The following is a 25,926-nucleotide window of genomic DNA, read 5'->3' as shown; positions in this document are numbered from 1 at the left end:
TCGGCTATGTCATGAGAAGAGGCAAGGATGCAGATATGGTGGTTGGTACAGTAGTCGATTAAGAGCTCAGCCAAACCGGACCGATGGCGTGATGTCGTGCGAGGTTGCTGCAGCTGTCTCTGACTCGCGTTCCAAAGCATGAATTTCAAATTTTTAGAGCTCAGCCGCGGCGATCAACTCAGCTCGCCGACAGCGCCTGTCAGGGTCCTTTTGGTTCATCGTCTGTTTCGAGGTCGTGAGCATCTGATCTTGCAGAGAAGGGCGCCGGCCTCGGTGCATCCTTTCACAGCACGTAATGGCAATGATGAGCACAAGCCTGTCATACTAGCAAAGGAGTGAGCATCATGTCTTGAGATTCCATCAAGGTGGAGCTCCTACGACGCTCGGCATTTATCGACATCTATGTATCTAACTTATGTAGTCCTCTATCTACTGCCTCCCCTTCCCCAGGCGCTTCACCTTGCCCACTAGCCCCGAAATGAGCCCAGCACCAATCCCATACCCCTTCTCGGTAAAGTACCAGTAGGCCACGTACGCCAGACCCAGCTGACCGATCGTGTACCCAGCGACAATCCCCACGCCCTTCCACCTGAACTCCCACGTAGCCCCCAAAGTCGCCGCGAACTGATCTCCCACCTGGAACTGGCAGAACTCGCACGCGCTCGTCGCATCCGGATTCACCAGCTGTCCGCCTACGCTCTGCACCCACTGCAACGCATACGCTCCGCACGTCTGCCCCTGCGGCGGGTCGAAGATGGCCAGATCCTCGCGCCGACACACCACCGGCAGGTCGTGGAGGATATTCGCGACCATGCTGCGCACATACCAGTAGAGCGGGTTGGCGTAGATCAACCCAGACCAAGGAGCTACCAGCCTCGATATGGGCACAATGACGCCGTTGACGATCGCCACGAACGGCAGCAAGAACGGCAACAGATTCGCCGCCGTCACGGGTGTCGGGCACGCCGCGGCCAGCGCCAACGAGAAAAACATCTCGTAGCACGTCACCAAGAAGATCATGAGATACCACATTCCCGCCACCGTCGAACGCTGCGAGTAGAAGGGCAAGAAGAACGACGGTAGGAAGAATAACACCGAGGCCACCAACGCTACCGGAATCGAGACCGCCACGAACGCAGTCATGAAGGCGATCCACGAGTAGGTCTTCGATGGGCCTTCGCGTACGGTAAACGTGATGCGCATCTCCCAGAACTTGGAGATGATCGAGTTGACCGTCGCGGGGAAGTTGAGGATGACGAGGAAGACGACAAAGACGCGGTACTGCAGGTCGGTCACCGAGTTGCCCAGATGGGCGAAGCCGCCGCCCGCCGCAAAACCGGTCACAATGTTGGAGAAGAGGATGCCGTAGGCGAACGGCGCATCCCGCCACAGATCGCGGAACTGGCGTTTGGTGCACTCGACGATCTGCGTCTGGAGCGTCGCAGAGTACTCGCGTTCGGAACGCGAGTCTTTGATCACCGGTCGATCGGCACGGTTCTTGTTGATGGCATCGACCTCTTCGGTGAGCGCGCGTGCTTCGGGCGACGCCTTCCATCGTTCCGACCACGGCTTCTGCGACTTTTGCGCTACCACCTCGAGCATGTACTCGGCGACGTTGGTGGTCGGGGGGCAAGCGGGGGCACCGTTGCGTTCAAAGTACTCGCGAACTCGATCGGAGCCTTTGGCGCGTTCGTTGCCGATTTGGCCCATGTACGCGGTCCTACCTCCGGGCTGGAGGAGGAGCAGGTTGTCGAACGACTCGAAGAGCAGCGCGCTGGGTTGGTGGATGGTGCACAGGATCGCCTGGCCTTCGCTAGCGAGACGACGGATGAGGCGCACAATGGATGCCGCTCCGGCCGAGTCGAGACCCGAAGTAGGCTCGTCAAGGAACAACAGCAAATCGGGTTTGGCCGCCAACTCGACGGCGATGGTCACTCTTTTCCTGCGCTCCACGCCCAGACCAAAACCAGGCACGCCAATCAACGCGTCCTGCAGATCATCCAGTTCGAGCAGCTCAATCGCATGCTGCGCATCAGCGAGCTTCTTGGCACGAGGCACCTCCGCCGGCTGTCGCAACAATGCCGAGAACTCGATCGCCTCCCTGACCGTCTGCGAGGCCAGATGCACGTCCCCCTGCAACACGAACCCGGTATCGCGCTGAAACCCAGGACCGAGAGGCTTGCCATCGACCAGAATATCCCCCGACAACTCGCCCGCAACGCCTCGCTGCGATAGCGCCGTCAACAACGTCGTCTTGCCCGCACCGGATGCACCCATCAGCGCCGTAATCGTGCCCGGCTTGACGTAGCCCGTGATGCCATCCAGCAGCTTGCGCCCCTCGGCCAGCTGCAGCGAGACGTCCTTCCACGTGAAGATGGCCTTCTTGTCCAGTTCGTCGGCCGTCTTGACGCCGGTGGTCTTTTCGTTGCTAGAGGGCGAGTTGGCGCGGGTGACGCTGCCGTTGCTGTCGTTCGAGCTGGGATGAGTTGCTACCACCGCGGGTTTCGACTCGATATCGTCCTTGCTGGCTGGCTTGGAGGCAGCCAGCTTGGCCTTGGCCCGCTTGGTACGCGCGAAGACGGTGACGCCGCCACCCGCACCACCAAAGTTCATGATCTCGGCACCGATCACCGTGGGGATGAGATAGAGCACCGAAAACGCAATGATGACGCCAATGTTTCGCCCAATATGGCTCCTCGAATACCCGAAAGTCACCGAGAGGTAGTCTGCGCTCTGCACCACCAACGACCCCGGTTGCCCACCAGTCAAGGAGCACGTCTGGAACGCGACATCCCTCGCCTCTCCGAATGGCACGATCTGCTCCGCGGCGCACTGAATCGGATAGTTGAGCTCGTTCGCCAGAAACCCTTCAAAGGCGTAGCTGATGGGTTGAGCGTAACTGAGCCAGATGAGCCAGTTCATCTGCGGACGACGCAGCACATAGCCAACCCAGATGATGAGCACGTTGAGCGAAAGCACCGAGAAGCGGATCGCCTCGTTGAACCCGGGCGAAAACGCGGCGCACATGCGATAGAGCGCGGTGAGCGAGTAGGACGAGAGGAAGCAGTAGACGTAGAAGATCCAGAACGCTCCGGCATCCGGTCGAAGGTTGGCCAGGAAGTAGATGATGATGGCCGACAAGAAGCATTGGACGAGGAGGAAGGGGATGTCGACCAGCGCACGGGCGATGACCACCGCCGACGGGCGGTAGAAGGCAAATTGTCGGTGTCGGCTCAACATCGGTCGTCCCGCCACCGCCTCGAACGACTCGGACAGTTGCAGCCATCCATTGAACAGGCAGGCGAAAAGCAGGATACCCCCCCGCGTGAAGACACCTTCCGAATCAAACGGCTGCTTGTAGAACAACGACGAGATCATAAACGACACCGAGATGATGGTGAAGAGTTTGACGTAGAGGTCGCCTCTGGCGCCCCACTTGATGAGCAGTTGGCGCCAGATGCAGCTGAGGATCTGATCCCAGAAACTCACTGTGTAGCTCGAACCTTTTTGCACGCCCTTGCGTTTTTCGGAGCGGACGGTCTGCTTGAGTCGCTCGGCCTGTTCGGCCTGCGCCAGGTGGTGCTCGTATGACTCGAGCTCCGATTCGAGCTGCCGGTAGAGCGGGCTGGATCGCCAGACGCGCTCGCGATCCGCCGCGGTCTTGGGAGTCTGCGCCTCCATGCCCTCGCGGAACACCACCTGGTTGACGTCCGTCAGCGCCGTGACAAAGTCGGCCGTCGTCTGTCGATCGGGCGTGTCGTAACCGAGGTCGTAGAAGTAGGAGCGCGCGAGCTTGCGTGGACCGTAGTAGATGCATCGACCCTGGTCGATCACAGCGACGCGGTCGAACAGGTCAAAGATGCTCTCTGAGACCTGGTAGAGCGTGGCAATCGTCGAACGTTGGGCTAGATCCGTGATGATGCGCAGCGAACGGGCATAGTCGAGGGCGGTGGAGGCGTCGAGACCTCGAGTCGAGTTGTCCCACGCAATGACGCTGGCGCGCGTAGCGAGCGCTTCCGAGATGGTGGTTCTCTTTCGCTCACCACCAGAAACACCTCGGACGGCCTGGTCACCCACGATGGTGTTGCGCACATGCGTCATGCCAAACATCTTGAGCATCACATCGATGCACATCTCGATAAAGTCCTGGCGCGATTCGCCCTTGAGTCGACGCGATCGATGCGGCACCTTGTTCTTGAGGGCGAACTCGAGCGTCTGGCCAACGGTGAGCGTGGGGAAGTGCGTGTCCTCCTCGTCGACAAAGACGACCTCGCCTCGGTACTTGCGGTTGATCTCGGCGGCATCGAGACCGCCGTAGAGGATCTTGCCGGATGCGTTGACGTTGGTGTGGTTCTTGGAGGTGATGGCACGCAGCGTGGTGGAGCAGCCCGACCCGGGACGACCGAGGACGAGAAGCATCTCTCCCGGCTTGAGGATGCCGTTGGAAGCGTGGAGGAGCGTGGTGGTGGGCATGTTGCGAGGAGCGAAAAGCTTGCCGAGCGGTGGGATCAAGGTGGTGAGGATACCGATGGGATCCCTCCATGCAGTGTTGGTGATGGCGACGGGAAGCGTCTTGACAAAGATGCCACCTTGACCAGAACCGGGAGCAGTGATGGACATGTCTCTCCAGAGCATTCCGACAGGCTTGCCGTGGTCGATGCCTTCCTCTTTGGCTTGGGCGCTGCGCGTCAACATCCACTTGTTGAGATCAAAGTCGTCTTCGTAGCTCTCTTCTTCCGAGGGAACGTTTTCGAGGTCGAGCTCGTTCTCGTTGATCCTGGGCTGCTTGTTGCGGTCGCCGTTGCGGTTACCGCCGCTCAAAGCACGAACAATGCTAGACCCGCCACGCAGGCCAGAAGATGAAGAGGCAGCATTGGAGCTGGTAGCAGAGCCGCGTGACGACTGACGTGCGAGCTGAAAGTCCTGCATGGCTTGGTTGATGTTGACATGTTCGCCTCGTTCTGGTTCGCCCCAGGTGCCGGTGCTGGTGACACGATCGAGATCGGTGGCCGCTGCAGGCTGAGATGAAGCCGTTGCATCACGCATCTCGATCGAAGCTGACCCGTCTGCGGCGGGGCTGGCTTGTTGCCGCACCTCTTGATGCGATGCCATCTCGATCAGAAGCAACAGATGTCGAAGATGAAGGTGGTGAGAAGGATACGAGGGGGAACACGACGACGAGATAGCAAAAGGGACCGCGGCGACAAAGCTTGGGAATTTTTCACTCTTGCTGCTTACTGACCGTCAGTCTGCAAACGTGCTCGCTTGGTTGTAGCGCTTCATGCTTCAAACTCTCGATTCAGCGGCGGCTATCCACTTTTGGCATCGGCAAATTCATGACCAGCGCTGGCTGCAGCTGCAAAGAGCTTCTTCATCCGCGCGCTTCTGCGGCAGCCCAAATGCCGGTACGACATGGGCTTTGGAAAAATTGAGTGACGTCAGGCTAAACCCTGATCACCGTTCGGATCTGACACCGGATCTAAGCTCCTCCTTCCACGGAGATGTGAGAACACCATCGAGTCACCAACACCGAGAAGCGCACACCGAACAAGGTTTCCCGCATGGACGCCACATCGATATCTGACCAGTCAGAGCTCAGAGTGGGCAGTCGTCGGCAATGCAGACAGAGAGCGCGCGCGCGTTGCTGGGCCCCGGCTAAACCACGACTCGGCCTGTTTTTCCTCTGAAATCGCCGATGGATGATGACGAGACTGCCGGCCATCTGTGCAAACGAAGGCAGCGTGCGGCCGAGCTAAGGCCCGAGCTAACGGGCTCCAAGGATGGCGCGTGCGATTCGCGCTGCATCGATTCGCGCTGCTTCTTTCGCAGACCAAGTCATCACTCTCGACTTGTCACAGCCGCTGGAATCTCACTCGTTCAGCCAAGATCGGCACACCTGTCAGTCTGCGCACTGGAAACGACAACGATTCGCACGACGAGCTTTGCTTGAAGTCACCCTCTCGCTCTACGCCGCCAAGGGTGCCAGTCCGATCCAGTCCCCCGTCGCGCTTCTGCTGAGCACCGTGTAGATGCTCTTGAGCATCGGCGTACCCAGCACTGCTGGCAAGAACGGATTGGTGGTTCCCACGAGCAGACTCAGACAGCCTGGCATGTTCGCGTCGTTGCTCTGCATCAGAATGTCGGCGTCCTTGACTGGAATCTGGGTGCCATCGGGCAAGGAGATGTGCACGTTGAGCTTGGTATCGCACGGCATTGCGTAGGTGATCGGCTCGGATGTCGACTTTTGCACCTTGAGCCCGGGTCGATCCATGATAGCGTCCATTCGGGATGCGGGAAGCATCGAGACCGAGGAGCCCGAGTCCACCAGCAGATCGACTGGATCCACTTGGGCAGCACCTTGAGCGGTGACGATGCTCCTTGGAAGAAGCCACCCGAAAACGTCGTCGACTCTGATTTGGACCAGCTTGCGGTACTTGCGGAAGTCGTAGCCACCAATCTCGAGACTGGCATTCGCACCCAGATCGAGCGCGATCGTCTGACTGAATCGCTTGTCCTGCTTGCTCAAGGCGCTCAGCACCGCTCTTGTATCCACGTCGAGTCTCTTGCCGAGACCGAACAGACCGTCGTGCTCTAGCTCGCCATCCTTTTCGAATGTCTTGTCGGCGCCTCCGATGGTGGCCGCATTGACGCTGATCTTACCCAGGTGGACGGTGTCGTTGTACAGCGTCAGATCCATCTCGCCATCCCCATAGGCCTCGTGATCGCTGCCCAGCTTCTTGCTCGTCCTCGACTTGCTCGGATCGTAAGTCCTTTTTTTGGCCACGCCAGGACAGTCGGTCTCTTTGCAAGAAGCTTGCACGGCCCAGGTGAGTGTCGACCCGGTGTCAGCCGTCAGGTTGAAGAGCTGAGCAGGCGTGCCCATGCCCACCTCGACGTTGAACGTCTGACCGAGCATCTTTGGGTATCCGCCGACAGCGTACAACGGCAGCACAGTGCCGCGCTTCCGAATCGGGGCGGGAGTTGCAAGCCGAGTTGACTCCATCAGCTTCCCAAGGCCGCCGTAGGTCAGATACGATTTGTGCTGCTTCTTTTTGCGCTCGGCCCACGATGCGTAGCGTGCGGCTACATGTTCGTAGCCCGCCTTGAGGTCGGTCGTGTTGATGGAGTGGTCCTTGAGACGTTGGGCAGGAGCGCACTGAGCGCTGTTCAAAGACAGCGCGACGATGATAGTTCCGAAACAGAGCCGCATCTTAGCCCAGAATTCGATGTTGGTGATGTTCGACGTGAGGTCTCCAATATGAGTTTGCGTCTTTAGGCAGACTGGCGCACACAGACATCAAGGTGAAGATCGGGCGGAACGGTTCGTGTGTGTGTACGAGCCACAACCACCCTCCCCACTTTCGATACCAACGCCTCATTTGCCACCGCCACCACGATTCATGAAGTTACTCTTGCGGACTGTCGGTCCCCTGTGCACCATTGCAAGGGGAATCGAGGGTTGGAGCCCAGTGGGCCACCGAATGAAGCCGCTCCCGCCGCTCGAAACCGCAAATAAAGTCAGTGACTCGCAACGAGAGCCCACCCGACATGCAATCACAGCTTGATATTAATAATCCCACGCCAAGCATGCCAGCGGGTGAAAGTGTGTTTGGAAAGATGAACAAAGCGGCAGCTCACCAGAATGTGCGACAGCGGTGCCGAGTGCCGAATCATCGTAGAAAGCGATGCTTCGTATTCCATATGTGAGCCATGTACAGTACAACGAAGACCCGTGAAGGAAATGAATGTGTGGTGATCTCTAATGAAACGATTCGTCGCGGGCCGAGCAAGAGGCATTGTGAGCGGCTCTTCACGTGGCAAGAATCAATCCCTTGCATCTCTTCAACGATGGCTAGCTGCGTCGTCCAGCCCGACCTTCTCGATGGACGCGCTGCCCTCCTCGAACGACGTCCTGCTGGTTCCTGTGATGCTTCTGTCGTCGAGCGTCAACTTGGGCACCTGGCGCTGCATCTCGATGTCATCCTTATCCTCCAGGTCGTCCACGACGTCGTCGTCATCTTGGTGCTGTGGCCAGTCGGCGATGCCATTGTGGTCGGTGCGCGAGACGGTGCCGACGGTCACCTTGATGTTGCTCGCATCCACCAGGTTGGACCTGTGGAACGGGTTGATCTTGCTGCCCCACATGACGCGGGTGGTGCGGCCGGCGTGCACCGTTGTTTGACCGACGGTGGTCGGCACTGCACCCGAAGGCGATCCATCGGAGCTCATGATCTCGTTGACCTCTGTGTGCTTGCCGTTGTTAGACGAATTGACGCCGAGACCACGGAATGCTGCTGTCGCTGCGATGGGTGGGATGGAAAAGGCACAGGCGAGACCGAGCGCACCGTACGATCCGTCCAAAGTGAAGAAGACCGTGATGAGGAAGATGTCTGAACAGACCTGGAGGACGTAGAAGTGGAATCCTTGGCGGATGAGCACCATGGAGATGCCCTGGCCGTTGAGGCTACCACTCGGACGACCGCGCCAGAGCGACGCGATGCCGCCGTCGAGCAATCTGTGGAGCATCAGCAGTAGCAGCGTGAGATCCAGCCCCATGCCGATGCACTTGTATAAGATATTCCACACCTGCACCCTATGAACGCCCTTCCTCGGGTCTTGGCCGCAGAAGTCGGTGCCGGGAATGGTGAATCCAATCCCCCACCTTGGCACCGTACCAAACCCGACCACCACAAACAAGACGTACCAGATCGAGAGCGGAAAGACGATGCTCTTCCTCCAGCTATACAGCGCCATGGTGCGCTGCATAAAGATAAGGGTCACCATGCTGAATAGCACCAGCGCCAACGAGTACATGGCCGAGGCGGTCGCATGGCAGTCGACATGCTTGAGCGAGGCCCACAGAACGAACATCACTAGCACCAGCGGCGACAAGATGCGACACAAAAAGTAGGCGATGCGCGAGGCGAACTTCGCCGGCTGCAGCCATCCGGGCTTGCGCGCAAGTTGGAAATCGTAGCGTAGGTGGTTGAGGGTCTCCATGACCACAGCGCCAAGTGCAATGTTCATGAAGAACAAGAGGATGAGCATTGCCTTTCCATCTTTGGGTGAGATGACGTTGAAGATGATCTGCGGATTGGGTGTGGAGAGGTACGCGATGGTCGTGTTGGAGTTGGCCATTTTGGCGTTGGTCTCTGCGACACTGGCAAGGTCGAGCGCGGAAGATCAGTGGGTAGATTCGAGAGTGACAAGGGAGGGTGACAAGGGAAAAGGATGTCGGGAAAAGGAGAGGCAGGAGTGGACAGCGATGAGGGCATTACATCTCGTCCAGGCAATCACGGTGGACACTCTATATACCTTTCTCTCGTTGCATCCCTCGAAAGAGGTTCACGTCTCCTGCCGCTGCTCTTCTCCCAGCCACGGGGCGCGAAACTCCGCAGCGGAAGCACCGGCTGATCTGTCTGTGTCGAGCACCTTCTCCCAATAGGCGTGTGAAGCAGATGAGGGCTGCGACAGGCGGACCTTGAAGCTTGCGCTTTGTTGCGCACACGCGTGGATCAAGCGATCGCCTATTGTTCTGACAGCTGTCAGACATCCAATCTGGTGAGCCTAGGAAAATCATCTGAACTTGGCGGCCGCAGCGAACAATGAGCGGTCTCACAATTCCACCGGAGAGCTGCAGCCGTCCCATTCTGCATCAGGCCGGACAATGTACACAATGCGAAGATCAAAAGCCTCCGGACAATGAAACGCCAGACAGAAAGCGCGGTCTGCACAGGAGAAGCCGCACAATGGGCATTGCACATGCAGGCACGCATCATTCTTACTGTCGGCGTGGAGCGAACTCGAGCGTCAGTCCTCATCCCGCCGCCCCCTCCTAGATTTGTTGGCGCAGTGCGCTTGGACGAGCTCTCGGCGTCGCAGGACATATCGTTCCTAGTCTAAGCCTTGATCACGATGCTCGCTTTGACCGGCACCGACCGAGCTGCAAGGACGTCTCTCCGCAATCCGACAAAGGTCCCAGTCGCATCTCAATTCCGGCGGCCTCTTCACAGAGCGACATGTTGCATCCTGTTGCTCGAGAAGGACAATACTGCGAGGAGCACACAGCCTTTGCGAGAGTCACACAATGTCGGGCTCTGCGAGAAGTTGCGCACACCCCTGATTGTTCAGACTCGTCGAGCCTGGTCGAGCACAACCACGATCGTGGCTTCGAAACTTCCCACGAGGCCTGAGCGCGCGTGCTTCTCCATTGACGTCCGATGCCGGTCAGGGAGAAGGAAAGGCGGAAATCGGACCGTGCCTGGTTGCTCTAGCATCACGGCGATGCGTCTCGCGTGAGAGTAGGCGGCTCTCACCTCACTGCCAGGTGTTCAGGCACAAGCTGAAACCATCTCAGAGGATCTGCACGGAATGCGACCGCCGTTCGACCCTTCCCGGGCGGGTTCCTGATAGGCAAGCGCTCGGGAACGGGGCACAATCGACCTCGCTTGGTTCACCATGCGATCGCAGCTTGCACAGCCCAAGCCTGTGCGATCAGAAGCGTATTACATTGCAGCGAAAACAAAACAAAGGAGCTCTCATCTAGTGACCCTCGGCATAACCCAGCAGGAGCTCCTCGAACTCGCCGATCCGCGGTAGCACGACCTTGCCGTCCTGGATACGCGACGTGGCGTATTGGTCCACCTTCTCGGCGACGTTCTCGGGTGCGAAGCCAAACATCTCAAAGAGCTGCTGTTGGGGGCCGCTGTGGCCGAAGGTGTGCATGCTGAGCGAGGCGCCGGTGTACCTGGGCCAAGGAAGGGCCGCCCACGCCTCGATACCGATCGAGAGGTGATCGGGCGAAATGACGCTGTGGCGGTAGGACGCGGGTTGGGCGTCGAACAGCGACATGCAGGGGATCGAGACGACCTTAACAGCGTAGTTGCGGGTTGCGAGGAGGTCGGCGGCTGCGATGGCGACCGAGACCTCGCTGCCTGTGGCGACGAGGGTGAGCGGGATCGCGTTGGCATTCTCGGACGAAGCAGTGTGGACGATGTATGCGCCACGGTGGACGGCCTTTCGATCGGACCCGGGCAGCAGCGGCAAAGCGTGTCGGCTGAGCGAGAGAATGGAAGGACTGGTCTGCTTCTGCAACGCCAGCTCCCACGCGCCCATCACCTCCTCCGCATCCGCCGGTCGCATGAACTGCACGTTCGGGATCGCCCTGAACAGCGCTGCCAATCCAACCGGCTGGTGCGTCGGTCCGTCCTCACCAATGCCAATCGAGTCGTGCGTTGCAATGCCAATCAGTCGCAGCTTCTGCAGCGCCGTCATGCGGATCGCTGGCGCAGCGTAGAGGAAGAACATGAAGAATGTCGAGATGACGGGGATGAAGCCGTTGGTCGAGTAGCCGGCAAGACCGTTGGCGATGGCCGCCATGGCGTGCTCCCGGATGCCATAGCGGATCTGACGACCGGCAAAGCTGCCACCGAGTTCGGGCTTGAGCGGGCTTTGGAACTCGACTTGGTCGGCCCAGCTGACGAAGGTCGAGTCGAGCAGGTCGGCGGATCCCACCATGAATTGCGGGAAGTGCGGAACCAGCGCCTGAACTGCGAGCCCTGAGGATTGGCGCGTGGGAATCGCTTTGGTGGGCAGCTCAGATTTGGGAGGTAGCATGGTCGTCCACTCTTTGGGCAGGCCACCGACGAGCTCGCCCGAAGCATCAGCAGCGTCGCCGTGCACGTTGCGCTGCTCAAATTGCTTCGCCAGCTCGGGGTACTGCTTGCGGTACGCCTCAAATGTTGCCTGCCACTGCGCCTGCAGCTGCGCACCCTTTGTCTTGGCGCCCGCAAACGTGTCGTAGGTCTTTTGCGAGAGGTGAAACTTGGCGTCCTGATCGGCACCAAACGTGCGCTTGACGTGCTTGACATCTTCATCGCCGAGGGCGACGCCGTGGACCGGCTTGGTGTCCTGCTTCTGGGAGCCGTAGCCGATGATGGTCCTGATCTGGACGCAGGTGGGCTTGCCGTTGCGCAGGTTCTTGGCACGGTCGAGGGCGTCGACGATGGCAACTACGTCCGTGGAACCGTTGTCGACCTCGAGGACGTTCCAGCCCATGGACCTGAGCTTGGCAGGGTGGTCTTCGGATGCGTAGCTGTCGATGGTGCCATCGACGGTGATCTTGTTGCAATCGTAGACGAGGACGAGATTGTCGAGCCCCAAATGACCGGCGAGAGAGAGACCCTCGACGCCGACACCCTCCGCGATGCAGCCGTCGCCCGTAAAGCACCAGATGGTGTTGGCGACAATGTCAAAACCGGGCTTGTTGTAGTGCGCGGCCATGTGCTTGGACGCGATGGCAAGACCGACCGAGTTGGAGATGCCCTGACCGAGCGGGCCGGTGGTCACCTCGATACCGTTTTCAGGGTCGATCTCTGGATGACCGGCAGCGAGACTGTTCTTGAAGTCGGGCGAGTGGTAGTGCTTGAGCATGTCCATGGTCCACGCCTTGTAGCCGGTGAGATGGAGGTACATGTACTGGAGGAGGCAAGCATGACCAGCCGACAGCACGAAACGGTCACGGTCGGGCCAGGTGCCATCAGCGGGATTGAAGCGCATCGCCGAACCCCAGAGAGCCATGCCGATGGAAGCAGCACCCATGGCAGTACCGGGGTGACCGCCCTTGAACTGCTGGACGAGGTCGGCGGCGAGACATCGGATCTCTCGCAGCACGTCTTCGTTGTGCTCTGCGGTGTTGCTTGTGATGCTGTTCACGGCGAACTGCTTCGTGGGCACGGCAGTGTAGCCGTACGCATTGGAGCTTTGCAATGTTGCTGCTGGCGCCATCTTGGATCTTGTGGTTGATGTGGTGGTCAGAAGGCAAGTGTGGGAAGGTGCAGGGGTATGTAGTTATGGGACACCTTGCCATCAAGTCGAGCGCAGGGGACGTCTGAACCATATGCGCAAATACGACGAGCGATCGCTGCGCTGCAGCATGAGCGTGGGGCAGTGGCGGCTAGTTGCGCCCCACAGAACGGCTTTCCACTGCGAGCGAGGGTTCAGGTCGAAACCGAGAGGTTGGAATCGGAACACACACGATATGGATTGCCGTTGTGCAAGCCGCGCCGCCAAATCCGCCGCCAAGTTTATGTTTGCAAGGGCAGTCTCCGCTTCTGAATGCGCGTGATCAGGGGGGATGCCAGACGAGAATGTGGTTCCCCGCACGGCGACTTTGTTGTCTGCGGTGAACGATCTCGCGGGAACGTGGCAAACTGTGCGCAAATACGACGTTTTTGGGTGGCAAAAATGTTCGGCTGAAACGCCGTGGCAGCAGCGACTAAATCAATTCGCCGACAGGACACTGCTCAAGTGCCTGGACAGTGTATGCAGGGTCGCCGCAGCATAATTGAGATAAGGTTGTCAACTAGACCTTCGCATACCCGAGGTATCGGTCAGTTGTCGACACACGAAGCCGACGAGCCAGGTTGTCAGAATCAAACTCTTGGCTCGGCCAACTAGAACACGGTCGGCAAACTGTCTGCACGGACATTCGTTTGAAAGTGTTGCTCGACATGCTTGTGGCGTGAACAAAGTTGCAATGTCGAGCCGTTCGAGGCCCAAGCATCTTTGAGCTGTGCCTGGTCAACTGGACACTATTAAGCCATCAGCGAGGTGTCCTCCTTCCCTATCGTCACCATCTGACCATCCGAATCGTTACTCTCATTCCCGCCCCGCATCACACGCAAAGATGGCACCCATCCCAACTTCGACCGCTGGCCCCGTCGACGACCACCGCATCCCGGTCCAGGATGCCGTCATGGCCGCTGCTGCCGGTGAGAGGAGTGTCGTCGAAGGCGACGGTCTCTTCGCTCTCAAGAACTCGACCAGCGTGGTGACGGGTGGCGCACGAGGCATCGGCCTCACGCTCGCCGCTGCGCTCGTCGAAGCCGGCTCACACGTTGTCTGCCTCGACTTGCTGGACGAGCCCTCTTCGGAACCCGACTGGCTCATGTTCAAGGCGCGGGCCAAGGAGCTCGGTCTCACCGCACGCTACGTTCAGGCCGACATTACAGACGCACTTCAGATCAACACTGTCGTCTCTGAGATCGCTGACGAGGCTGCCTCGCTCGGTCGACCTCTCAACACGATGCTCCACGCCGCCGGTGTCCAGAAGCCCGGCACGGTATTTGATTGCGACCCGGCGCACTTTGACTGGGTGATGCGCGTCAACGTGACAGGCACCTTCATTGTCACTCAAGCCGCCGCCCGTGCTATGCGCAAGCACAAATCCGGCGGTAGCATCATCCTGATCGCCTCCATGTCTGGCTACATCTCGAACCGTGGCCTCTACTGCACCGCCTACAACTCGTCCAAAGCTGCGGTGCACCAGCTGTGCCGCTCCACCGCCGTCGAGCTCGCCGAACACAACGTCCGCGTCAACACCATCAGCCCTGGCTACGTCAACACCAAGATGGTCGAACAGCTGCTCCAGAAGGAGCCGGCGCTGCTGGGACAGTGGACCAACGACAACCCCATGCACCGCATCGGCGAGCCGAGCGAGTTCAAGGGCGCTGCTGTGTTCTTGGCCAGTGGCGCCAGCTCGTTCATGACCGGTGCTGATCTCAGGATGGATGGTGGTCACTGCGCTTGGTGAAGGTCGTCCTCATCTGCATCGGATTCCCAGTCACCGTTTGTTTCGATCATGTTTTTATCATTGCAAGAGTTGTGAATAGAAGACCTTTCGCACCGCTTTATCCTCTGTCGCTCGTTTGCCGTGCCGTTGAGCAATCACTTCCTTTGGCTCGTCGCAGCCCCCGCATCTGACTTTGGAAGGATAGCTTCCACCTCGCGTCTCGTCACTGCTATTCCTTGTCTCTCGTTTGGCAATCAAAGATCTACTGTAGTCTGGCAACCATCGAGCAAGGCCCATCGCCATCCACACCGTCGATAGGGCCATGGTGAGCTGCTGCGTCTAATTCTTGTCAAATGTTAGGCCATCGTAAATTGGAGTCTGCCTATCTTCCCCAGCTGAGCGATGCGCAGTTGACGCAATCGTGGACCCTTTGCACGCGCCAAGGCTCCCTATACCTGCAGCTCCTTCTCCACCTCGCCGTCTCCCATCATCATCACGCTTCGCCATCAAGAGACGACTCTTTAGACGCCATGACAGCGCCACTTTCCTCAGTAGCACCGCCTCGGTCCAACCTCGTCAAGCTGAGCGAGCGCGACTTGCTCGACTATCGCGCCGTGCAAAGGACCTTTGATGGCGCCTACGCGAGGACGGCGCTCGGCCAGCTGTGCTATGCCACCGTCATCCTGCGTCTCTTCCAGCCCAAGTTCTTCTATGTCGGTAAGTGATCGGTCGCAGAGAAACATTAAGGTAGGAATCCTGGCTGACGATCGGAAGGTGTTGTCCTTCACGCTGCAGGTCTGGTCTACGCAATCTTGGGCATGGGCTTCATCCCAGTCGCCATCTTTCGCTATCGGATGGCGGTGAGCAACGCGCAGCGCTTGATGCCTCTCGATCCGATCGCTGCGCCACACGACCTGTCATCAGGTCCAGCAACTTCGGAACAGGGATCGTCAGATCAGATAGGACAGACGTCGCGGTCGATTGGAGCCAGACAGACGCCAGCACCCGTACAGACCGTGCTGCGCCAAAGCTTCGTGACAGCCGGATCGGTCGTGGCGGCTGCTACCGCTTTTGTGGGCCTCGCCGAGGTTGCCCTTTTAGTGCTCATCCTTCGTTTGTAGGCTGCTCGCCCTTCGACATCTCACGAATCTCATATACCCTTGCGTCCATCGGAACAATGCGCACACATCGACCGCAGTTCATTCTGAGGCTGTACTGTATCATTCGAATTCGCATATCGACCAGCTACGAGCGAAGCTGTTTCAGCGCAAACTCCCACAGCGCCTCCATGGTCTCCTCCGGCTCCAGCTGGTCCCACAAATGATCTCGACCCGCCACCTCATCATATCTCACCTCTGCCCCAACCTCGTTGAGCGCCCTCTCGAGCTGTCGCGCCTGATCCACATCCACCGCGGTATCCTTTTCGCCGTGCACGATGTACACCGGCGGGAATTCCTTTCTCTGCTGCTCCGAGCTTTGCTTCAGAAACGCCATAACGTCGGTGCGTTGCAACCAACCCTGTTCGCGCTGCTGCTCGGAAAAGAGGAGGGATGGGAAAAGCCCCTCCTGCTGGGCATGCATGTAGAACTTGTTCCTCTGTTCCACAGCGGCGCTGTTGGCGGTGACGGGAGCGTTGGGGTTGCGAAACTCTTCGAACGTCGACGGATCGTCCTTGGTCAGGCCACGGAACGGAACCTGCTTCTCAAGGAAGAACGGATGGTCCATGGTGGTGATCGGATAGATGGCGGCGATGCCTTTGACGTTTTGCAAATGCTCCTGCTTTGAATTGGGACACATGCCGAGACCGACCATGAGACTCTGCCACCCACCAGCACTCGAACCACTGAGCACAATGCGAGATGTGTCCACCCGCACCGTCTCCCCTTTGGCAGCAAGTTGAGAGGGAAGCTCGTCAATCACAAATGCGAGACAGTCCTCCATATCGTGCTGAATGTCCGGCACGCGAACCTGCGGCGCCAGGCGATAGTCGGTCGACACAACCGCAATTTGATACTTGTCAACCGCACGCTTGAGATGCGGAGCCATGGACTGGCGTGCGCCTTGAATCAGACCGCCGCCGTGCCACCAGAGGAAGATGGGCAGCGGCGACTCGGACGACGCGGCATCCGGCAAGCAGAGGTCGAGCTGGATCGGCACCTCGCGCTTGGCAAACTCGAAGGTGAGGGTGCGCATGTTGGGCGAGGACTGGTGTGAGAGGAGGGGGTTCTCGAAGACAGAGGGAGGGGTGTGGATCAAGAAGGATGGTGGTCCGGCTATATACAATCTGGAAGGACAATAGGCTTTGCTGCTTGAGCTCAACCGGCACTGGCCCGCGGGCGCTGGTCCGTGCTTGATAAAGAAAATCCGCTAAATATGTCAGACCGAGACTTGGTGGACGCGCGGAAAAACCTGGGGTCTCGTCGCTGAAGAGCCGCTGTTGCCAATGGGTCTGCCCGCCGCTCCATGTGCTGCAGCCGTCTAGCATCAGCTCAAGGTGATGTACGCATTCAAACTCGTCAGCATCTTGGGATCACTTGCGCTCCCGGCATTCCGGGCTCACGTCGAGGTGTGCGACGAGCTGGTTGCGCTTCAGCTCGTGCGTCGACACTCGTCTGGTGGCCTGCAAAGTGGGCTGTGCATGTCACGCACACTCAAACTGGATCGTCATCGTCATCGGACGCAAGATCCATCGTGTGCAAGTAGTCTATGTGTGTCTATGTGTGTGTGTCTATATGTGTGTGCGATAACGGAATACATGCTTTGCTTACAGATTGCGACGGAGAAAATCGCAGTAGTCCTTGGTGACGATCTCAAAGGGCTCGCCGACGTAGCAATCGAAATGACCCATGTCATCGTACACCTTGACCTCGCCATGCAGAGCGTTTGCGGCGTACCTGATCGTCGGTCCTGGTGGAGCGACCGAGTCTTTTCCGCAGACGCCGAACAGGATGGGGCATTGAATGTCTGCCGTCTTCCATCCTGGATTGTAGAAGCCGATGTTGAGCGCGAAGCGAGCTGCGACCCAACCGAGCTTGTCCTTCTGCGCCAGGTAGAAGGGCGGGATGATCTTTTCGTAGTCCATCGCGTCAGGCGTGTTCATCAGCGCCGCTTCGCCAGGCTTGCCTGCCAAGGGGACCGGAATCACGCCGTACCCCGTCGCTTTCGAGACAAGATCCCAAATCCCCAGTCCTGCCAGCTTGAACAGTGGCAAGACGCCTACCGTTTGAGCCGAATGGAAACCGGACGTGAACGGACATTGCGCGATCACCGCCTTGATCGTGTGATCCTCACTGCTCGTATGAATCACATGTCCACCACCGAAACTGCTCCCAAACAGACCCACTCGCGTCTCGTCCACCTCCTCGAGCTGCTTGGTGTACCGAATCGCCGCTCTCCAGTCCTGCTGCTGGAGTCCAATGTCGAGCAGCTGTCGAGGCTGACCTCCACTCTCGCCAAAGTGTCGATAGTCGAACGCAACGCAGATGATGCCCAGCTCGGCAAAGCGTTCCGAATACGCATCGAGTTGAAACTCTTTGATCCCGCCAATGCCGTGACCCAGCACGACGGCAGGGTACTTGCTCTTCCGACTCGAAGGGATCGAGCCGTAGGCGGGTGCGAGAGGAGGCGCCGTGGGTCGATAGAGCCATCCCGCGCACACGTCGTCGCCCGAGGCAAAGGTGATGTTCTCTCGACGCGAGGCCGATGTTGATGAAGCCATTGTTGCGTTGATCGTGAGCAGATGGGGTCCGGAACGAAGGCGAGATGCGCAGATCACGAACAGATCCAGGTCCTTATAGAAGACAGATCATACCGAGAGTGGTAACTTCTGACCATCTCTCACAAGCAGGTCCAACACTCAGGCACCGCGGAAAAGTGGCTCCTTTGTGCATCATGCAGTCATCGACGCAGGGTCTGCATCGTAAAAATAGCAGGCAAAAGGAGGGGACCGCCGGCGAGCTCTGTTCTCTGCCACAAGGGATCATCGCTCGCTGGGCTGAGAAATGTCTAAGGTTGCCGCCCAAATCCTTCCAGCTTCGCCGGCGGTTACCGCCATTATCTGCTTGATGACCCTCTGCCGATTTTGGTGCCGCACATGAACAGCGTATCGGTCAGCGACCTCGAATCGTTAGCCATCTTCCATCACAAGCATTTCAAATCGACGATCGCGACCGGGAGAGACGCGCTGTTGATGGTGCTAGGACCGCTTGCATACGCAGAATAGAACCTCATGGACGGATCGAACAGACACACACAGGACAATCGAAAGAGTGAATGTAGGATTGCGAGTGATGAACTCGACAATTGGGGACATGGAAAGAAGATGTGAACGAACAACATGAGAAAAGGTGCTTAACGACGGCGTCGCATCATGGCACGACGGTGCTTGGCGCCGTAGCCCTCTGGGCCGCCGGGCTTGTTTAGGAGGCCGCCTGGCACACTGCCTGGCATGCCGGGCGGGCCAGCCCAACCACCCTGTTGAGCGCCCCAGCCACCCTGTTGAGCACCCCAGCCGCCCTGCTGAGCGCCCCAAACGCTGGGAGGAGGCCAGCTGGGAGCACTGCCAGCCGCACCACCGCCGGGCTGGCCGTACGAGTCGTCAGGAGTGGGCTCGTGGTGCTGGTGTCCGTGGTGTTTGTGTTCATGGTGCTCGTGCCCGTGGTGCTTGGGCTTGGGGGCAGGTGCGCCGCCAGGAGCACCACCTGGAGCACCAGAAGAGGCACCAGGAGCACCGCCGGGCTGACCATAGGACTGTGAAGGCTGAGTGGAAGGTGGGGCACCGGGTGTGGGGCTTGCATCTCCGCCGCCAGGAGCACTGCCAGCATCGCCGGCATCACCACCAGTGCTTCCGGTAGAACCAGGACCAGGGTTGTAGCCTTCACCAGCGCCGCCAGCATCGCCTCCGCTGGAAATAGGAGTCGAACCAGAGCTGCCAGCGCCTCCGAGGCCAGTGTCAGGCGGACCTCTGTCGAGAGGACCCTCGTCGTCTGATCCGCCAGAAGCTTCGCCTGAGCCAGGACCAGAGCCAGAGCTCGAGCCGGCACCAGAGCCTGATCCTGAACCTGAGCCTGAACCGTTTCCTACACCCAAGGCTGCATCAGGAGCATCAGAGCCAGCGTCGGGGCCAGAACCGCCAGAGCTAGAACCGTCAGATCCAGAGCCGTATCCTTCAGCGCCGCCAGTGCCGGCACCAGCGCCAGTGCTATCGCCCGAATCGCCCTTCGACGAGTCGGCATCGCTGCCTTTGCCCTTGCCAAGATCCGTAGCGCGGCCGCCCTCGATACCGGCGGGCTTGCTGCCCCACTTCTTGAACACATCGACAATGGCAGCGACGGCGGGCTTGGGCTTGCCCTGCTCGTCGAAGAGGAGCGGAGCGCCCGTCTTGCCGTGGCCGACGCCGCTGGCATCCTTCTGTGTGCCGAACCAGGTGTGATCGTCGGTGAGACCCCAGAAGGTGGCGCCGAACGCACCGCCCTCGAGGGCAGCCTGAACGATGTTGCCGTACTGCTGGGCTTGCTTTTCCAAATCGTCCTTCGAGGGCGGTAGGTTGATGGGCACGTCGATCTCGGAGAGCACCACGGGGATCTGTTCCTTCGTCCAGCGCTGGATGGACGCCAGCATGTCTTCGTACCGATTGGACAGCTGGACGTGGAATTGCAGACCGACAGCATCCACAGGTACCCCCTCGGCCAACCACTGCTTGATCGTCTTGAACGCAAAGTTCGACTTGGCATTCATCGATTCCATGCCGTAGTCGTTGACGATGATCTTGTAATCCGGACACTTCCGTTTGACCAGCTTGAGCACCGACTTGTACCCCTCTTCGCCAATCACCTCGAAGTAGCCGTTCTTCTTGAACCCGCTACCGCTGTCGTCAAACACCTCGTTGAGCACGTCGATCGCCCAGAAATCGGCCTCCTTGATGAGCTTGGTGCACAGCTTGGTCGAGATAAAGTCGGTGATCGTCTTCATCATGGCTTCCTTGCTGAACGACTGCTGCATCATCACTTTGCTCTGCTCGGCTCCCCAGATGACCGTGTGGTACTTGACCTTGGTCGGCGTGCCCTTTGTTGCCGAAGTGACGCCCTTGAGCAGCTCCTGCCACGAGTTTTCGTTTTCGTAGACGAACTGCATCTTGAGCGAGTTGCCGGGGGTCCAGTAGGGAAGGTACTTGATGAGCGGCGCGACCTTGGGGTCCTTGAGATCGGGATTGTCGATGGCCGAGCCGAGGAAGAAGCCAGAGGGTAGATGCTTTTGGAGCTCGGCACCCGTCATGCCCGAGGCATCGGTGGCCCAGTGCATCTGGCCGCCACTGGAGGCAGAGACGGGTGGACCAGAGCCAGCTCCAGCGGGGTGGGTGAGAGGATCGGTGCCGCCGTTGCCGAAGCCACCAGCACCGCCACCGGGAGCAGCGGGGTGAGTGAGAGGATCGGTACCACCAGCGCCGTATCCACCGGGCGGACCCCGGCGACGATCGAGACGGTCCAGCCGTCTGAAGTTTTGGGAGGAACGGCTCATGACACCGCCAGCGGTGAGCACGAGCACGAGGGCGAGCTTGGAGCTCACCATCTTGGGAAATGGAGAAGGGGCGAGACGGAATAAACTGAAGATTGAAGGGAGGAGAAAGTTGGATCGGATGAGGGACGGGTCAGAACACCTTCGTCGACAACTCTATTTATCTCGTCGATGCTCAATGAGACATGAGCACGGAGGGATCGCCCCGAAGAGATTGACCCACAGTGATGCGAACTGACTGGCACGAGCTTGGTGCAGGGGTGCGGTTTCAGGACAACGAGAGCAGCCGAAGATCGACCGCGGTCAATGAGGTGACTTCGGCGTTTCATTGAGTGGGTCTCGCGGTACGTCAAATGCAACTCCCCCCTGGCGTCGTTGCCAGAGCCCACCCTTCGAGCGAAAGTGGACAATGCCTTCCGTTGCGGTATCAATAGGATACTGTATCTCGTGCAGCGTTGCTGCTGATCTGGCCGACATGAGGTGGGGGTGCTCCTTTTTACGATTGATTCGCCCGGCGCACGATGTCACTTTTCCTTTCATCTCATGGTGTTTTGCGGCCGCCGGATCGGCTTCGCGATTGATGCATTGTTGAGCTCGCGTCGACAAGCCTGGTTCATGTTGCAATGCCGCGAGATGATATTGCCATGCGTTCCCACATTGACTACTGAAACAGGGCCCTCGTCAAGCTACCCGGACCGAACCCAACAGCCGATTTGGCATTCTCTTTCGAGATCGCATTCCCCCTAGGATCGAGAACGTTCTTCCAAGCCGAACCTCTGGTCGCTGGGCTGGGCAGCGCATCGTCAATCAACCTCATCATGCCAATCGCCTTCTCGTCGTGGTAAGGTCTGGTGACAACCTGCACGCCGACGGGCAATCCCTCCATCTTCTCTGCATCGTAGGCGGTGCTGTACAGCAGATAGTTGCATATCTTGCTGGTAGATCGCCAGCAGGTCTCGGATTCCCACCTGTCGAAGTTGGCGCGCTGCTCGGGAGTCGCGCTTTCGTAGTCCTTTCTCTTGTGCGAGTCGCGAGCAGGATCGACGCGAAGCACGGGCAGGACGGCGACGGACGCTTCGGTGATGTTGAACAGCACGGTGGATCCGGCCTGTGTCGAGGTGTGCGTGGCGCCGCCGTGAGGAACAGCAGGGCAGGCTTGAGTGGGCGCAATGATCGCATCGAGCGCCATGTCGTGCCACACAATGTGGTTCCATTTGTCGACAAAGCGATGGCGACGCTCAAGCGCCTCGGCGTGATCTGCAGCTGAGATCTGCCCCATCGAAGACGCTAGGTCAGCGTACATGCTGTCGCGCAGGATGTAGCGGACGAAGAAGACGATAGCGGAGCGAATCAAGCGAGGCAGACGACTGACCAGGATCGGCAGCTTGATGTGAGGGATGATCTTGTCCGTTCCGAGCTCCTTGAGGAGCGTGCGCACGCCGTCGGCTGTGAGCAGCTGGAGGAAGATGCGCATTACTTCAAAGATTCGCAGCTTGCTTGGTTCGATCTCGATGAGCTCGATCTGTTTTGTCGAGTACTTTGCCTGGACCGCGGCGACACATTCTCGAATTGCGCGGTAGACAGCTGGTGTGGTGCGATGAATGCCATCGCCGACGACGAAGCCGATGCGAAGAGGTGCACCACGAGCTTCCACCATGCCCAGCGGATTCAGCCAGGCTTCGTTAAGGGTGATGAGAGGCGAGTTCGTGAGATCGAATTTAGCCATGTCCTCGTCGTTCTCAGCAGCTTCAGCGAGCACAGCGGGGTCATTCTTGTCCTTTGGCGTGCGCAGCCACTTTGGAACATGCTGTCGCGCGACTTCGACAAAGAAAATCTCGACATCTGCCGCAGACCTGCACATCGGACCGATGACCGACTGGATGCTCTCGAAGCCTTTGCCGAAATCGACTTGTCCATTGTACGACCATCTTCCGGGCGAAGGCTTGAGTGTGTAGATGCCTGAATGATGCGAAGGGATGCGCAAGCTTCCGGCAATGTCGGAGCCAATACCTGCAACGGACCCGTCACAGCCAATGATGGCGCCTTCGCCTCCAGAGCTGCCGCCGGAGGTGTGGAGTGGGCTGTATGGGTTCACGGTCCTTCCGAACACAGGGTTGATGCTTTCGAACGTCATCATGGTCTGCGGGATGTTGGTCTTGACAAAGTGAATGGCACCGAGGTGCTCGCAGATCGCAGGGACGGTCGATATGGTGGACTCGGGAGGCTTTGCGATCCACTTTGAGAAGCCGAGGGTGCTCTTGACGCCCTTGAGATTGAAAGTGTCCTTGAGCGAGATCGGGACGCCATGGAGAGGGCCGACGAGCTCGCCTGTCTTGCTGAAGTGGGCATCGAGTTCGGCAGCACGCAGCAAGGCCTTGTCGACGAAGACTTCGGTCAGACAGTTGGTACGGATCTGAGCTCGACGCGTGGCTCGGACATAGGCACAGAGGACTCGAGTCGAAGTCCAGCGACCAGCTTTGATGGCGGATGTGATGCCCTCAATGTCGGCGGAGAGGATGTCTAGGTCGCCTTCCTCGAGCCCAACGGCGAGGCCATGGTACGAACTCTTGCTATCGTTGACGACGAGAGAGGTGCTGGATGCTTCGTCAGGGAGTGCATATGCTAGAGCTGCATCACGCTCGGCGATGTGAGCATCGATGGCTCTTTGAATGGGCGATTTGGAGAAGAGGCCGAGCATGGTTGTCAGCGACGAGATCTGGACTGCCAGAATGCAGCAGCGAAGAAAGACAGGCAGGTGCTGGCGTCGAGAGGTGATACCGACGGGCGGCGGTGGTGGTTGCTAGATCGCTAGGGGTGAATGTCTTGTGCGACCCACCGGCCCGGAACTCGTTTCGACCCGTTTAGCCGACCCTCCTCGGCCTTTTTGATGCAGCTCGTCTCTGCAATGTTACACTACCAATTCTCCATGTCCTCTTTTCCGACACACAGCCAGATGGTGGGGTTCACTGGTCATTTTAGCTTCCAAGCTCGTTGCGTGAGCCTACATACAGTACATGTTGAACACACCTTCTTGTCGGGCTAAAAGCATTCAAACACATTCGTTTGGCCTTCGACCCCCCTAACGCCAGAGCGAGTTGGCTGAAAGGTTTGAGTCTGAAATCTGACACGAAAAATTCAGGCATGAAAAACATCAAACAAAAGGGCAGCTTACGAGCGAAACCTCTCGGTTGGGTCTCTACTACGACATGTGGAATTACGATTCTGATGATCCCAGACTTCAAAGTTTGAAAGTTTTGACTGTGTGAGGTCTGTGAACCTCACGACGACGTTGATGACCTACAACGGGAGCAAATGTTTGGATTTTCGAGTCTACTGTGCGTACAAAGCATGCACCTGCGGCTCGATCTGAGCCATAATACCCAGCGTGCCCATGTCGAGGAACGGGCCGATCTGCGATTGTAACATGCCGCACGTTCCATCCTTGAAGTCCGCCCACCAGTACGAGTTCTGAATGCCGCACCAGAAGAGTGTCTTGTCGCTGAACTTGAACATGGGGTGCTGCGTCTGCAGCCTCAGCCCGCCGAGCGCCCATGTCTTGGGCACGCCTTTGACGGTGCACCCTTCGAAGTAGTTGGTGATGGTCGGGTCGGTGTTAGGGAACTCGCGGTCGATGTCCTCCTGCAGCTTGCCCGTAAGCTGCTCCTTGACCAGCTCGTCGACGCTCGCTTGAGTCAGAATCTGGCCGCCGGTCTTGGGATGCGTGCCGCCGTTGAGGAGCGCGATGAGCACCTGGCAGTACTCGGCGGCGTTGGCCCACAGTCCCGCACCGCCGTACTGCACTTCGATCTTGGACTCGTCAGGCTGCATCCAATGGTCGTTGGCCGAAACGATGCCTTCCGGATTGCGATAGTGCGAGCCCACCAGCTTGTCCGTCAAGCCCGCCTTCTTGGGCAGGAAGCTAGCGTGCTTGATGCCGACGGGCTGAAAGATGTTCTTCTGGAAGTACTCGTCGAGCGAGAGACCGGAGATCTTCTCGACGACCTGGCCAGCCCAATCGATGCCGTGACCGTACTCCCACTCGGTGCCAGGCTCAGTGACGTAGGGTCCCATGATGCTCTGCTTGGACGCATCGAAAGCGTCGATCACCTTGCGGCCCTTCTTCGCCTCGTGATCCTTGAGACCTGGGTTGAAGAACGAGTAACCCAACCCGCACGTGTGCGTCAGACAGTTCCACAGTGTCGGCACCTTCTTGGGCTTGGATCCGTCGAGCAGGGTGACGCTTTCGAACTCGGGCACGTACTTGGTGACAGGATCCTGCAGGTCGAGCTTGCCCTGTTCGACGAGCTGCAGGCACGCAATGGCGGTGAGGAGCTTGGTGCAGCTCGCGACCCAGAAGATTGAGTCCTTGGTCATTGGCGCCGGCTTGCCGGCTTGCTTGACGCCCGAAGCAGCCCATGCGATTTCTTTGCCGGTCTTGTCGGCGATGTACATGACCGCACCGGGCACGCCGTTGACTGCGCTCACGTCGGCCGTCGCCGTGTCCATGATCTGTTGCAGCTTGTCTTGCAGCGACATTGTTGATTCCCTTTGCTGATGATTTCGAAACGATGTCTGTGATACTGATGAGTGCTGTTCGACGGATGCTACTGCTCCCTTGAGCGAGATATATATGAGACCAAATCGAACGGATCGACTCTCGGATTCTCTCAGAAACCTTTTCCATGCACGGAGGACACCGCCTTCTCGCAGCAGCTGCATGTACACAATAATAGCATTACCCACAAGGTCGCATGACCTCTTCCCAACCTTGTGGGGCACAGCGAGGCCCGAAGACCGAGAAAGAAAGTCGACGCCGACATTCAGGGTGCACGAACCAGTCT

The 25,926-nt window shown here is 58.6% G+C and overlaps 11 protein-coding genes across 11 annotated transcripts; 2 read left to right on the top strand and 9 right to left on the bottom strand.

Moving 5' to 3' along the window:
- Window positions 1-429: 429 nt before the first annotated feature.
- Window positions 430-5,112, bottom strand: PSEUBRA_003445 (ABC-2 type transporter; the record flags this gene model as incomplete). The annotated part of the gene is made up of 1 exon (XM_016436514.2): window positions 430-5,112. The coding sequence occupies one exon, from the start codon at window positions 5,110-5,112 to the stop codon at window positions 430-432; it is 4,683 nt and encodes a 1,560-aa protein (XP_016292255.2).
- Window positions 5,113-5,965: 853 nt separating this feature from the next.
- On the bottom strand, window positions 5,966-7,210 carry PSEUBRA_003444 (Aspartic peptidase; the record flags this gene model as incomplete). Its single annotated transcript, XM_016436513.1, has 1 exon — window positions 5,966-7,210. One exon carries the CDS (start codon window positions 7,208-7,210, stop codon window positions 5,966-5,968), a length of 1,245 nt encoding a protein of 414 aa, XP_016292254.1.
- A 632-nt stretch (window positions 7,211-7,842) lies between these two features.
- PSEUBRA_003443 (uncharacterized protein) lies at window positions 7,843-9,138 on the bottom strand (the record flags this gene model as incomplete). The annotated part of the gene is made up of 1 exon (XM_016436523.1): window positions 7,843-9,138. One exon carries the CDS (start codon window positions 9,136-9,138, stop codon window positions 7,843-7,845), a length of 1,296 nt encoding a protein of 431 aa, XP_016292253.1.
- A 1,404-nt stretch (window positions 9,139-10,542) lies between these two features.
- On the bottom strand, window positions 10,543-12,786 carry PSEUBRA_003442 (Transketolase, C-terminal; the record flags this gene model as incomplete). Its single annotated transcript, XM_016436506.1, has 1 exon — window positions 10,543-12,786. The coding sequence occupies one exon, from the start codon at window positions 12,784-12,786 to the stop codon at window positions 10,543-10,545; it is 2,244 nt and encodes a 747-aa protein (XP_016292252.1).
- A 901-nt stretch (window positions 12,787-13,687) lies between these two features.
- PSEUBRA_003441 (Short-chain dehydrogenase/reductase SDR) lies at window positions 13,688-14,593 on the top strand (the record flags this gene model as incomplete). The annotated part of the gene is made up of 1 exon (XM_016436557.1): window positions 13,688-14,593. One exon carries the CDS (start codon window positions 13,688-13,690, stop codon window positions 14,591-14,593), a length of 906 nt encoding a protein of 301 aa, XP_016292251.1.
- A 509-nt stretch (window positions 14,594-15,102) lies between these two features.
- On the top strand, window positions 15,103-15,693 carry PSEUBRA_003440 (uncharacterized protein; the record flags this gene model as incomplete). Its single annotated transcript, XM_059465047.1, has 2 exons — window positions 15,103-15,289; window positions 15,368-15,693. 2 exons carry the CDS (start codon window positions 15,103-15,105, stop codon window positions 15,691-15,693), a joined length of 513 nt encoding a protein of 170 aa, XP_059320656.1.
- A 124-nt stretch (window positions 15,694-15,817) lies between these two features.
- Window positions 15,818-16,765, bottom strand: PSEUBRA_003439 (Alpha/beta hydrolase fold-3; the record flags this gene model as incomplete). The annotated part of the gene is made up of 1 exon (XM_016436515.1): window positions 15,818-16,765. The coding sequence occupies one exon, from the start codon at window positions 16,763-16,765 to the stop codon at window positions 15,818-15,820; it is 948 nt and encodes a 315-aa protein (XP_016292249.1).
- A 571-nt stretch (window positions 16,766-17,336) lies between these two features.
- PSEUBRA_003438 (uncharacterized protein) lies at window positions 17,337-18,290 on the bottom strand (the record flags this gene model as incomplete). The annotated part of the gene is made up of 1 exon (XM_016436521.1): window positions 17,337-18,290. The coding sequence occupies one exon, from the start codon at window positions 18,288-18,290 to the stop codon at window positions 17,337-17,339; it is 954 nt and encodes a 317-aa protein (XP_016292248.1).
- A 632-nt stretch (window positions 18,291-18,922) lies between these two features.
- PSEUBRA_003437 (Glycoside hydrolase, family 10) lies at window positions 18,923-21,139 on the bottom strand (the record flags this gene model as incomplete). The annotated part of the gene is made up of 1 exon (XM_016436528.1): window positions 18,923-21,139. The coding sequence occupies one exon, from the start codon at window positions 21,137-21,139 to the stop codon at window positions 18,923-18,925; it is 2,217 nt and encodes a 738-aa protein (XP_016292247.1).
- Window positions 21,140-21,746: 607 nt separating this feature from the next.
- PSEUBRA_003436 (Amidase) lies at window positions 21,747-23,783 on the bottom strand (the record flags this gene model as incomplete). The annotated part of the gene is made up of 1 exon (XM_016436507.1): window positions 21,747-23,783. The coding sequence occupies one exon, from the start codon at window positions 23,781-23,783 to the stop codon at window positions 21,747-21,749; it is 2,037 nt and encodes a 678-aa protein (XP_016292246.1).
- Window positions 23,784-24,415: 632 nt separating this feature from the next.
- PSEUBRA_003435 (Beta-lactamase-related) lies at window positions 24,416-25,621 on the bottom strand (the record flags this gene model as incomplete). The annotated part of the gene is made up of 1 exon (XM_016436516.1): window positions 24,416-25,621. The coding sequence occupies one exon, from the start codon at window positions 25,619-25,621 to the stop codon at window positions 24,416-24,418; it is 1,206 nt and encodes a 401-aa protein (XP_016292245.1).
- Between the last annotated feature and the right edge of the window lie 305 nt (window positions 25,622-25,926).

This window comes from Kalmanozyma brasiliensis (genome assembly GCF_000497045.1).
Source record: "Kalmanozyma brasiliensis GHG001 unplaced genomic scaffold PSEUBRA_SCAF21, whole genome shotgun sequence".
NCBI classification, from domain to species: Eukaryota; Fungi; Basidiomycota; class Ustilaginomycetes; order Ustilaginales; genus Kalmanozyma; species Kalmanozyma brasiliensis.
The sequence above is the reverse complement of the archived record's forward strand: the minus strand, read 5'-3'. Positions and strand labels throughout refer to the sequence as shown.